Below are 12,099 nucleotides of genomic sequence, written 5' to 3' on the forward strand. Positions count from 1 at the left end.
AATGAAAAGAGTACTTACAATGTATTAATAAGGACATTTAAGAAAGTATTTCTCAGATCAACATATAAAATTTGGAATTCAGAATAAAAGAAACTTTCTTCTGTGTTTATAAAATTTGAATTGTCTTGGATGAGGAGAAAATAATTATATCTGTAGGGGAAATAATGAAATGTTTGTTACTTTTTTGTTGCAAAAAGACTTCGCATTTATTTCTTTAGTACTAGTATTTTTTTTTTTAAATGTTATCAAGGGTTATTTTAAACAAAATATATAAGGCAATGAGTTTTACTATGTTGATATTATTTTTTTGGATGAACTATCACATGTATAAATAAATTACAGTCACTCAGACAATTTTTATATACATTTTATTGTCAGAAAGTTGAGATAATACAAAATATATAACAGATAGAGAAAAGGAAATTCAAGCATATAAACCTGGGAAAAAGAAACCCGGTATCGCTATCTGAGTTCCAAAGGAAAAAATTAAACACTCTGTGAAGTTTTTGACAGGTGTATTTTAAATTGAAAAGTTTATTTAATTAGAAAACAAAAGATAATGATCGTCTTCACTTAACCGAAACGAAGCATGATTTTGTCTACACTTTGTGAAAATGACTTGAGACTAAACACTATCACAAAAGAAGAAACTTATAATGGCAGAGATAATTCCTGATATAACTTAGGAATATTTTAAGGACAGCTGTGTTCTATGGATGATACGACTGGATGCATTATTCTTATTATATTGTTGTCACTCATAAGATCAACAATTTCAGCAAGTAAGTTTTGGTGTTGGTTTGATTTTTTAAATGGCGAATATATTGGCACAGAACCCCCCCCCCCTAAAAATCAGTTCATTAATGATATGCCAAACGATACAATTGCAAACAACTTTGTATATTAGTTAGTTTTTATTTTTATTGTATTTTTCACAATTGTAAACATTAACAAAGTAAAATTCCTTACGAACGATTTCAATAATTTTTAAGTTGAGTCCTTGATAATATATAGACAGGAGATCCTTACTCTTCTGATACTTGATTTCATCTCGGAATATCCAGGGGTTCAGGGATTTTTTTATGTTTTGTTTTCATATTGTTATTTTTCAAATATTTTTTTAGGACTTAGGACTTAGTTTACATGCGATTTTATAAACTTCACCTAGCTTTTTCATCTCCTTGTCGTGTTGTAAATTTTGAATTTAACGGCCGCCGGTAAATTTAAAATTTACAACATGACATCGTTCTGCAAAAATATTCAATCCATATAAAATCATATAACTTAACAAACATGAAATGTAATTCATGATTTAATGATAAGAATAATTTTTTTTTTAATTCTCTCGAGCATTCAGTGTAACATTAATCTCCGAGGGTCTATCTAAGATTATTGTAACAACTGCCATACACTCTTTTATGCTCACATTTTATGAACAAAACCTTTAATACATGTATCCCTTTTTATTTTATTTTTGCCTAAGAATTTCATTTGATTATACAAAATACTTTTTACATACTGAGAAAAATACAGCGTAAGGTTTTGTTTTTTGCCACACAGCAAGAGTGTTACCGAAGTCGTTATGTTTCTTTTCGACATTTCCAGCTTATCTGCATATAGGTATTTGTTGATCTTCCCACGTGGTTCTTATGAATAATATTTACTGTATTTAGGTAAAAACATAATTTTTTGAGTTGTAATATTAAATTCATTTGAATTTTACTCAAATATTCTAAATTACCAGCTGTTCATAATTACATCTAAATGATAATTAGAATTTTCTTATGTATGACAAATCAAATCATTGCACCTTTACTTAACATTTTAGCTTTTCAATGAAAATTGCTTTCGCAATATTTTTTTTTTCATTTTCCTGTAATACTTTAAATGTAACATTTGGAGAAAACGAACAGTATTCCAAATCAAAAGTCCAAAAAGGCATACAACAATACAAAATAGAAGCAGAGCAAATACGGACCTCCAAAATATCGGAGTTAGGATCAGGTGCCATGGAGGAGTGAGCATCCCCTGCCGACCGGTCACACCCGCTGTGTGCTCCTTGTCATGATCGGGAAATAACGGAAAAATCCATCGACAAATCGGTGTATAAACAATGGACTAACACTTAGTATGAAAAAAGTCAGTCAGCATTTGACTCAATGATTAATTTTATTTGCTGACAAGGTCATTGTATCGACCATAGAACTTACGAAATGATGACTCTGAATAAAATGTTTGTTCAACTTGTTTGTCAATAATTTATCTCGCTGTAGAGATTTATTTCTTTAGTAGATAGTATTTTTTTTATTAAATGTTTTTAAGGGTTATTTTAAACAAAATATATGAAGTCAATGATTTTATATGCTGATATTATTTTACCATCAATGTCTTTTTCAAGTAAAAAAATAACAGATGTGTCAGACAATTTTAATATACATTTTATCTCAGAAAGTTGAAATGATATATCATAACAGATAAGAAAGAAATTTCCATTATATTGACATAAACGTCGATATATCTAAAGAGTTGAAGGCCTCAGTACAGCATGTTTTTTCTTTTTCACGCATACGAGGAAAAAATTCTGCTTCACATGAAGTTTTTAAGTCTGCTATTTTAACTTGAAAAGTTTATTTAATGGGAAAACAAAAGATTGTTGGAAGACCTTCTCCAAAAATGGCATAGATTTTGTCAATCAGAAACCCAAACATCTTTTTGATAGACTTAACACTTGTGTGTACAATCAGAATGCCTTTTAACAAAGTAATTTTGGCAAATGACAATGAAAAGGTGATATAATTTAGGAATATTTTTAAGAAAAAGCTGTGTTCAATGATATCGAAAAGCCTGGATGCTTTAATTTTCTGGGGAATATTGTTGAAAGTTGAAAAATCGTACGTTTTTAAGCTGTTGATTTTGGTAAAATCTTGTGAATTCGAATTAAAGTTTTTTAAAAATGATTTCTAATACCTTAAAGGTATCAGCACCAAAATTAATTTTTAAGTCATCACATAGAGTTTTACAATTTGATCCTGCCTTTCCTCCTAACCATACTGCTTGAGATTTTTAAATATTGTTTCATACCAGAAGTTTTTAAATCAGCATATATAAAAAAGGCAAGGTATTAGAATTTGAACAACCTAAAATGTAAGTCACATTATGTATCTTTTTTTGGTAAGAAAATCAGTATGAACATTTAAAAATCTAATATTACTGTGTCTTATTATAATTAGGATAACAGATACTTTTTTCCAGAAGAATAAATTGATGTGGAATGATTTTTAAAACTCTCTCTATATGGGTATTTTGTACCTTTAAAAAAGTTTGATGATCAAGTTACTTTCCTCTTAAAAAAGTGATATCAAGATTTAATACCGGGTATATGAATTCATTGTTTTATTTCAGCATGCGGAACTTCTGGTACGACAGTTGGTGAATCGGATCCCAATTCTTTTAAGAACTCTGTAGGATCGGGATCAAGTAAGATATATTTACGTATACATAACCTCATATATGGAATAAGTCTCGACTTTCATTAAACTACTTAAACTACTTAAAGACTTACAACCCTCTGGTTTATTTTAAGATGTCGGGTATCTGGTGGAGGACCCGGATTACCAGGTGGGCTGTTGTGGGATTGTCTACCAATGGGAGTTTTACGCCAAAAGAACCGGGAACCTTGACTGTCAGATCTGGAGGAAAACTTCCGCCAACCAGTACACACTAGTCGGCAAAAATAGGATAAGTCCCGGATGTAAGTAAGACACCGGAAGTTATATGTATGTGCACGTTATATAGTTTTTCGTTATATATATGTTCAACAAAGCAATGCAAAAACATATTAGTATCAGGTTTGATTTTTCAATTCTTAAAAATGGAGGAAATGCTCATTGATCGACATTTTAAGTTTTATTCAACGTTTTGTCAAATTTCGAAATAGGCAATTTCCCCAGAAACAAAGCTTTTTGCAATGTTCCAAAAAGTTTAAAACACAATTTAAAGAAATGGACGTTGTCTTTTACAAATGTCGTGATTTGACATACAACGATACAAATGCTTTGAGTCACTGCTTTATTATAAAAACCAAAACGGTGCATAAAGAATGTTTTGCTTTATTTTACAGCCATTCAAGAATATCTATATACAGTACCACCAGCTGATAGCATCAGTGTTAAACCAGGGGATTATATAGGATGGTAGGCAAAATCTGAAACACTGTATATCAGTAGTGCCAGAAATGAAGCAAATATATGGTTAAACAATGTCTATCAAGGAAAATATTATTTTAATCTGGTTAAATTAATACTTGTGAGTAAAGAATTCCGTTAGTTGTAATTTTATTTTAGTTTTATAAAAGTTGATTAGACTAAGCAGCTCGGTTAACTTTCCATTTAGGATCCATGTACATTTATATTTTATATAAACGAATTTTTTGTTGCCACCAGTTTTTGGGGCAACATTTTACCATCATCTTTTTTTGTTTTCTTATTATATGTATTGGAAAAATAAAATGTTTCAATATATTTGATTATACTCTAGGTACACCAGCGCAACAGAAATGGTCTCATACAACGCATTAAGCACTTACCCGATTCTAAACAGACGTAAGACCAGCTTGGGGGACAAGAATACAGGAGACATCGTGGACTGGAGCAATGTTAACCCCGAGTCGACCGGAAGTAACCGCCAGTATGCCATCAGAGCCATCGTCAAAAAAGGTATTACTATTACTAAGTATTCTAATCTGAAATAATGTAAATCCCAAACCATGACAAGGAACCACCGTATAAGTTAAATGTTTGAATTGATTGATTGTGTATTGTTTTTCGCCGAGTTAGCAATATTTCAGCCATATTTCGGGGGACAATTTAATTTAAATGACTGATTTCAAAAACGTTTAACATTAGTTTCTCTCAGGCAGCTCCAAATGAGCCTACCCTTTGGAAAATCTTCCTCTTCACAATAAGAAAAATGTGCTATTTATTTTAGCAACATGAAACGACTAATTTAGGAATACTTTTTCATTGAATGATAACTTTAACCATTACGCCATGTGTAACAGCAAGCGGGACTGTTGTTATGGTTTAACAAACGATTGCTTAAAAAGTACCAATTGTAATGGAGTCTGAATCTAAAATCAACATCCATGTATACGTAAATAATATGAATAAACTTATAAAATAAACTCAGCACCGACAACTTAATTTACAATTGCTATTGCTAATGAAAGTCTTTAACTCTAATACAGGAAACACTCCGCAGTTTTCTTTCGGAACCTCTACTACTGTGACTGTTCCGGAATCCACTACTTCTGGTGCAGCGGTGTACGTGTTTACAGTGACAGACGCTGACCCCCAGGACACACTGACCATGGAGCTGGTCTCCACGGACAACTCCTTCTTTACTCTCGATGTTACTAACAGTAAATGAATTAAATTGCTTTTAACAATTACATGTACATTTAAAAGTGGATATAAAAATGTGTATTACATACATGTACATTTATTTCCATGTAACACGAGCTTTATATTTTAATGTGGATATAAAACTGTATTACTTACATATGCAGCTTCAAATCGCGAGTTTAAAAAATTGAAGAAAAATTGTCTTTTTTCCACGAATTTAGATTGATAAATGTTTCTTCACTTTATATGTGAACGCTTTCATTGTTTCAGAACAAATCGTGACAACACAAGCAGACATTCCAGACCAGGCTGCTTACGTCATGGAGGTCAAAGTCTACGACGATTGCCGTCTGACACAAACAGGAACCGTTACTCTGACAGTACCTAACACGGTGCGTGTCAATATCACGAAAATAACCCATAAAAGAATGGGGAAAAATTTATTTATTGTTCTTTTTTTTCATTGATGTTAAATAATTGCATAGTAGAAAAAAGACAATAGAACGTTTTGTGCACAAAAAAAATAATTTTTTGAGTTCCGCATTGTGAGATCGTTTGTAAAATTGTCCAATATTCGTTTCATTTATTTATTTATTCATTTGCCTTATCAGGCATTGACGATCGATAATCTGCCGAACACGGGATCAGTGGACGAGGAGGAAACCTCCGAACGGAAGTTGCTAGATTTGACCGTCACAGAGCTGAACGATGGGTACACTTGTACCCTGGTCACGTCCAGTGTACCATTCATCGTAAAACAAGTCAACACGGCAAATCCAAGTAATATTAAGAAAGTTATCTCAAAATACTAATGAATGAGGCTTAATTAAAAAGTGTAAATGTAAAACACTATTCATTATTAAATCGATAAAAGTGCAATTTTTGTTATTGATTAAAGAGCTGTGAACAAATTAAAAAAAAAGGGAAAATATAAATAAATAGGATTTCTGATATAGTGAATAATATGCTAGAGTTACTTCGCTTTTTCCAGCGTACGGCGTGTACTTGATTGACTGGCCCCAGTTGAACTACAACACACGTTCTAGCTACAGTCTAAGTATTGAGTGCGAGGACGGATTGGCAACAGCAAGCGGGACATACACCGTGAACGTCAACAAAAACAACAACCCTACCATTGACAACACAAACTGTGAGTAGTTTTAACGCCAACATTGATTACATAAACTGTGAGTAGTTTTAATTCCAACATTGACAACACTTACCAGCTTACTTTGGCCGATTTTTGTTTAGGTAGTTCTAACTAGACAACACTAATTGTGAGTTAATTGAACATCACCATTGACGACTTTGTTTTTAGATTAACTCTGATCATTGACAACAATAATTTTTTGTATAAGTTCATCATCGATCCAAGTTTTAAATTTGGATCATTGAAAAAGAAAATTGCGTGAGAGTTTAACTATTAATATTTGACAATAAGCTCATTTTTTTTCCCAGAAAACCAATTGCAAAAATCAACTGTTGAATTTAAAGTATAAGAATGACAGTACCAAATGTTTCTAACGTCAACTAGATAGGAAAAACACTACAACTCTTTTAGCTTACATTTACCATCGACAACACTTTAGTGCACCCTTGAAAACATTCATTTTATTACTACCAGTGACAATACTGTAGTTGAAATTATATTTTAAACCACTTTCTCAACTAAAACGAAATAATTTTACATGAAACACGAGTCGTGAATAATTTTAACTCCAACAATGACACAAACTGAATGATTTTAATTCCACCTATGTCAAACTAACAGTGACTTATTTTCAAACCATGAAAACAACACTCTGAAAATTTTGGTAGCCCCTCAAAAAATTATTTTAATTTCACCATTGAGGTGAACTGAATAAATATAAATGTATAGAATGCATGGTCCATCTTTAAATAGTTTACTTTTTGATCATTTTTAGGGATTGTTTCACTTAATGCACTTACGGCTAAAACGAGTGACGTCATATTCACTGTGAGTACAACGGACGCTGACAGCCCACAAGTGACGTATTCTATCTCATGTACGCCCACTGGATGCCCATTTGATATCCTGAACTGTAAGAAAATTTCATATTAAAAACAAATGTATTTCATCTCTCATTTGAAGAAAATGCATGCACTGGCATGTATGTTTTTATAATTTAAAACAAGTGGAATAAGCAAAACTTTACTTTAAGAAATTAGCTAATGAGAAATGAATTTGAAATATAAATATTAATACAAACTTCTTATGCATAAAGAATTATTTCAATTTTAGCTGGGAAAGTAGTTTTAACTGATCGTCTGCTTCGACACTCCAGAGCAGGCTATAATGTTGACGTCACAGTCTCAGACGGGCGAAATACCGTTGGACCAAGAACTATTGATGTAACGATATCCAGTGAGTAGAACAAGACTTAAAATCTAATGTTTTCATGAGATTATTCAAAAGGAAATACTATTTTTTCTGATAGACTATTGCACAATCTCAAAGCACCCAATATTTTTTAATCATTGAGCAGATATAAATGATGACCCTGTTTTAACAAACCTTCCTACATCCATTAATGTGTTGGAGAACTCGGCCCTGGGAACTTCGGTTTTCCAAGCTTCTGCGACGGACACAGATTCGTCAGATCCGAAGGTGTTTAGAGCGTCCTTCAATAAGGACTGGGCTGACAAGTATTTCAGAGTAGACAGTTCAAGTAAGTGAAATCTTTCATAAAAAATAAACATTAACTTGTGCAAGGATTGAGGAAAATATACATACATCGTATTTGGCAAACTGCACACACAATAAACTCCCAACAAATATGAATGGCATTTAAATATTTACTGTAAGCAACCTGAAAAATGATTCTTTTCTCTTTTTTAAAAGGAGAAAAAAAAACTTATTTTCAAGACTGAAAATCTACCATAGAGTTTTTGTTCCATTCCTTAAACTACACTTCCAAGAGTGAAAACTCTTTCCTAATTGAATTGTTTTTGGAAGGAAAACAGTCCCAAAAAGAAATACATTTGAGTATGATTGTTCTATTCAAAGTATTCTGAGTAGAATATTTTTAAGGAGGTAAAAGCATACCCCTCCCCCATGATATATGAAAAAAAAAATCCTAAAATAAGCATATTTTTTACTCAGTTACGGGTTTGCATCTTACATTGTGTTTTGTTTTTTAACTGTGCCATTGAAAATGTATCATTGATTAACATAAGACTTCAGTAATCTCATATCTATGCATTTATGGCTAGTTTTAATTTTGAAAGTTGAAACATTTGAATCGAAATGGTCCATATTTCAATACTCCTGACTCACGATGGCTGTGGCCAGTCAGCAAGAGATGCGTACTTCTCTTACGGTCCTGATCCCAAATCTAGAATTTCTAGTGGGCCGATTTTTTTTTATATGTTTACAGATCTGTATTTGTATTGTATGTGCTCGACTTAGTTCTATTTCCAGACTCTTAAAAGTCAATTTCGTTTACAATTTAAAAAAGCACTAAAAATACAGAATTCTCACGATTTATTGCTATGAAAGAAGAAATAAAATTGATCCCATAATTATTAAAGAGTGATATAGATTGCTTTTAAAACAAGTATTAGTGCATCTGCATAGTTTCTTTGACGTAAGGGTGTCTATGGATTTTATTTTTAAGTTGAGGTGCCTTTAAATAGTTTCTTTGGAGTAAAAGTGCCTCTAGATTGGTTTGAAGTAAGGGTGCCTCTTAATAGTTTCTCTGACGTTTAAGTCCCAATAAATTATAGTTCTTTGTTTGTCTGATGTAAGGGTGTCTCTGAAAAGTTTCTTTGAAGTAAGGGTGCCTCGTAATAGTTTTCTCTAAATTGTTCCTCTGAAAAGTTTCTTTGATTGAAGTAAGGGTGTCTTTGTATAGTTTTTTTTAAAGTCAGGGTGCCTATCATTAGTTTCTCCGGATTAAGAGTGCCTTTGAATCGTTTCGTTGAAGTAAGAGTGCCTCTGAATAGTATATTTGGCCTTTCAGCTGGTATAGTGTATACCTCCAGCAGTAATAACATAGACTACGACATTCTCCCTAACCCGCCCTCCTTCCTGATGTACATCACGGTGACAGACGGTAAATGGTACGACACCGAGCACCTGTCAATTCAGATTCAGAATGTAAACGAGGCTCCCGTGTTCTCTCAGACTCACTACTCCACCTCCAGAACAGAGGGAACGGTAGGTCATGTGTTCCACCATTAGTTGTAGTGTTTTTAGATGATGCTACTGTAATTTGCCTATATTTTCTCGAAGTATTTATTATACATGTAAATAGGAAATGTTTGTTTAACATTATGTTTACAAAAACATTTTATTTTTTTAATGTAAAAAAAATGATAAACAATAAAAAAAACACAAGAATTGTTTGGGGAATTCCAGTAAAATACGTTTCTGATATTTCTGAATTTCATTTCAAAGGATGGCAGTGCCTTTCCTACTCCGAGGTATAACGTTTTTGATCCAGACAGTGGTAGTGGTGATACAAAAACATATTCTTTGGATTGTGGAACCGATACTTATCGGTTTTCAATTGCATCGGGCTCTGGCGCTATCAGCTTTAAGGGGGATTATACTCTTGATGATGGCACCTCACCGGAAGAGGTTAACTGTACTGTAACGGTCACAGATACTGCGGGACTGACCGATACTTGTGACTTAACTCTGCACATTCGTCATAATAACGATTTTCCTCCTACATTTCCTTATTCCAGTTACGCTGTTACGGTTCAATCGTATGAAATTGTTGGGAAAATTGTGCAAACAATACAAGCTGTTGATCAAGATCTCTCTTCACACAATCACGGCAGATACTCCTATTCTCTATCTCCTAACACCCGTTTCGATGTACTACAAAATGGAAGCATATATATCAAAGACCTAAGTGGCCTTTATAATACTGCGGCGACAATTACACTTACACTAGCTGTAAGTGATCTGGCGGGTCGCTCCACGTCAGTTCCGGTTGTAGTAACTATTCCTAGATATTTCACCACGGATTCTCCGTATTCCACAGACCGTCCGTATTCCTTCTTGGAGAAATCCACCGATATGGCGTGGTTTGTTCCATCTATGGTCGGAGGCTTTTTCTTCATTACTTTCATAGGCTTCTCTTGCTATTTATGCACTGTGGATTGTAAATGCAGAAAGCCGAGGTGTGATTGCTGGTAAGATCTTGCCCAAGCAAATACAGAAATGCAAACTTAATATTTTATCAAACTTCATTATTTATAAAAGTACATAATATAAATGTATCATATATTAATAAGTTATAAAATATTACTTTAATTGAAAATTCCAGGTATATCAGCACTTCTGGCGTGTAGCACTTTCGCAAATAAAAAAAAAGAGAGAAAAAATGCTGTCAAAAAATTCGGTGGATAGCTGTTGGCCTACTTTTTGATACGATTTTTAGCTTATTATTTGTAATTATTGTAGTAAGAGAAAGAAAGTATGGCGACCTAAACCTGTTCAGGTGGTATTGCCTAAGCCGAGAGAATTACCGGCAGAGAGACCGAAGCCAAAGGAACCTCCTCCAAAGCCCAAACCTGTGAAAGAAAAACCCGCTCCAAAACCGGAAGTACCGCCTCCAAGAGTACGCTCCCCTGTCGAGGAGAGAAGTACGTCACTTATCATGGATTATTTATCTTTAAAAACAGTTTGTCAAATGGTATATTTATATTGTAGATCATTTATCATCTAATTAAATTGACAGCTACTTAATATTGTACCTATTCTCACAAAAAAAGCTTTAAACGTTATATCTAGCTGGTAATTCGCACATGCAAGGAAATACTTAAGGTCAACTGTGTCATGGATCTTCATTTAATGTGATATTCAAATCGATTAGACTTTAATCTACATACTTTTTATACAAATAATTTTGAAAGGTCCTCATATTAAAAATGTTCTGAATTACTGTGTTAAACTGTGTATAAATGCAAAAATCACAGCAATCATTATTCAAAAAATACACTAGATTTTAAAATTAGAACGCCGATATTTTCATTCATATATAATTTATCTTATATCAATTCTTTCAGTTGATGTCACGTCCCCGATAATTAGAATGTCACCACATCCAAAACCAAACAGAGACTTCGAATCAAAGGCCCCAGCTCCTGCTAAACAGTTCAGTCCGCCCCCACCTTACTTCTCTAGACAAGGGACGGTAACTGCAGAGGTGCACAATTCAAATAGAGGCTGGACTAACTCTAGTGATGACCACAGTACATACAGGGGGTACCATACCCATCACAGAGAAGGTTTAAGTGAAGATCGTCACTTTGTGGAAATTGAAGAAGAGAAAACACAGAAACCAAAAAAGACATATGAATTTTGGACAGATATGACACACAATTAAAAAAAATCTTTGAACACTGAGTGGAATCAGAGAAAGACTGTATTTTTCATCTTTCCTAATGCTAGATATTATTAAGGGTATAAAAGCTGAATTAGGAAAGAAGTATTCCAGTAAAAATATCATTCTATGTTTTAAAAGGCATTCTTTATGATACAAACTCCAAATCAAATATATTGTAATACTCAAACCACTATCACTCCTCTCTAAATGACATTAAAATTTATTTTCATTAAATATATATCACAGAATAATAGATTTGGATAATTTCAAATATCATCAAGTAATCCACTTAATATTTAGTGTCGGTTATAGTGATAACAGACACTTATGAAGAA

General features: G+C 33.0%; 1 protein-coding gene across 1 annotated transcript; it reads left to right on the top strand.

The window, feature by feature from the left end:
* Positions 1-464: 464 nt before the first annotated feature.
* LOC134262641 (protocadherin Fat 4-like) lies at positions 465-11,985 on the top strand. Its single transcript, XM_062745015.1, has 16 exons — positions 465-782; positions 3,403-3,477; positions 3,584-3,751; positions 4,121-4,193; positions 4,537-4,715; positions 5,246-5,419; positions 5,673-5,794; positions 6,014-6,182; positions 6,394-6,552; positions 7,328-7,465; positions 7,666-7,788; positions 7,910-8,092; positions 9,386-9,582; positions 9,823-10,568; positions 10,840-11,021; positions 11,445-11,985. Exons 1-16 carry the CDS (start codon positions 713-715, stop codon positions 11,762-11,764), a joined length of 3,078 nt encoding a protein of 1,025 aa, XP_062600999.1. The 5' UTR covers positions 465-712; the 3' UTR covers positions 11,765-11,985.
* Positions 11,986-12,099: the final 114 nt, after the last annotated feature.

Source organism: Saccostrea cucullata, unplaced genomic scaffold, assembly GCF_032062105.1.
Source record: "Saccostrea cucullata isolate Sc308-1 unplaced genomic scaffold, CSIRO_AGI_Scuc_v1 ctg625, whole genome shotgun sequence".
Classification (NCBI taxonomy): Eukaryota; Metazoa; Mollusca; class Bivalvia; order Ostreida; family Ostreidae; genus Saccostrea; species Saccostrea cuccullata.

Excerpts from the sequence above, each read along its gene's own strand:
- LOC134262641 (XM_062745015.1), top strand. The coding sequence starts at position 713 with ATGGATGATACGACTGGATGCATTATTCTTATTATATTGTTGTCACTC. Across the intron at positions 3,478-3,583 it reads CTCTGTAGGATCGGGATCAA|ATGTCGGGTATCTGGTGGAG; the intron begins GTAAGATATATT and ends GTTTATTTTAAG. Across the intron at positions 4,716-5,245 it reads CAGAGCCATCGTCAAAAAAG|GAAACACTCCGCAGTTTTCT; the intron begins GTATTACTATTA and ends ACTCTAATACAG.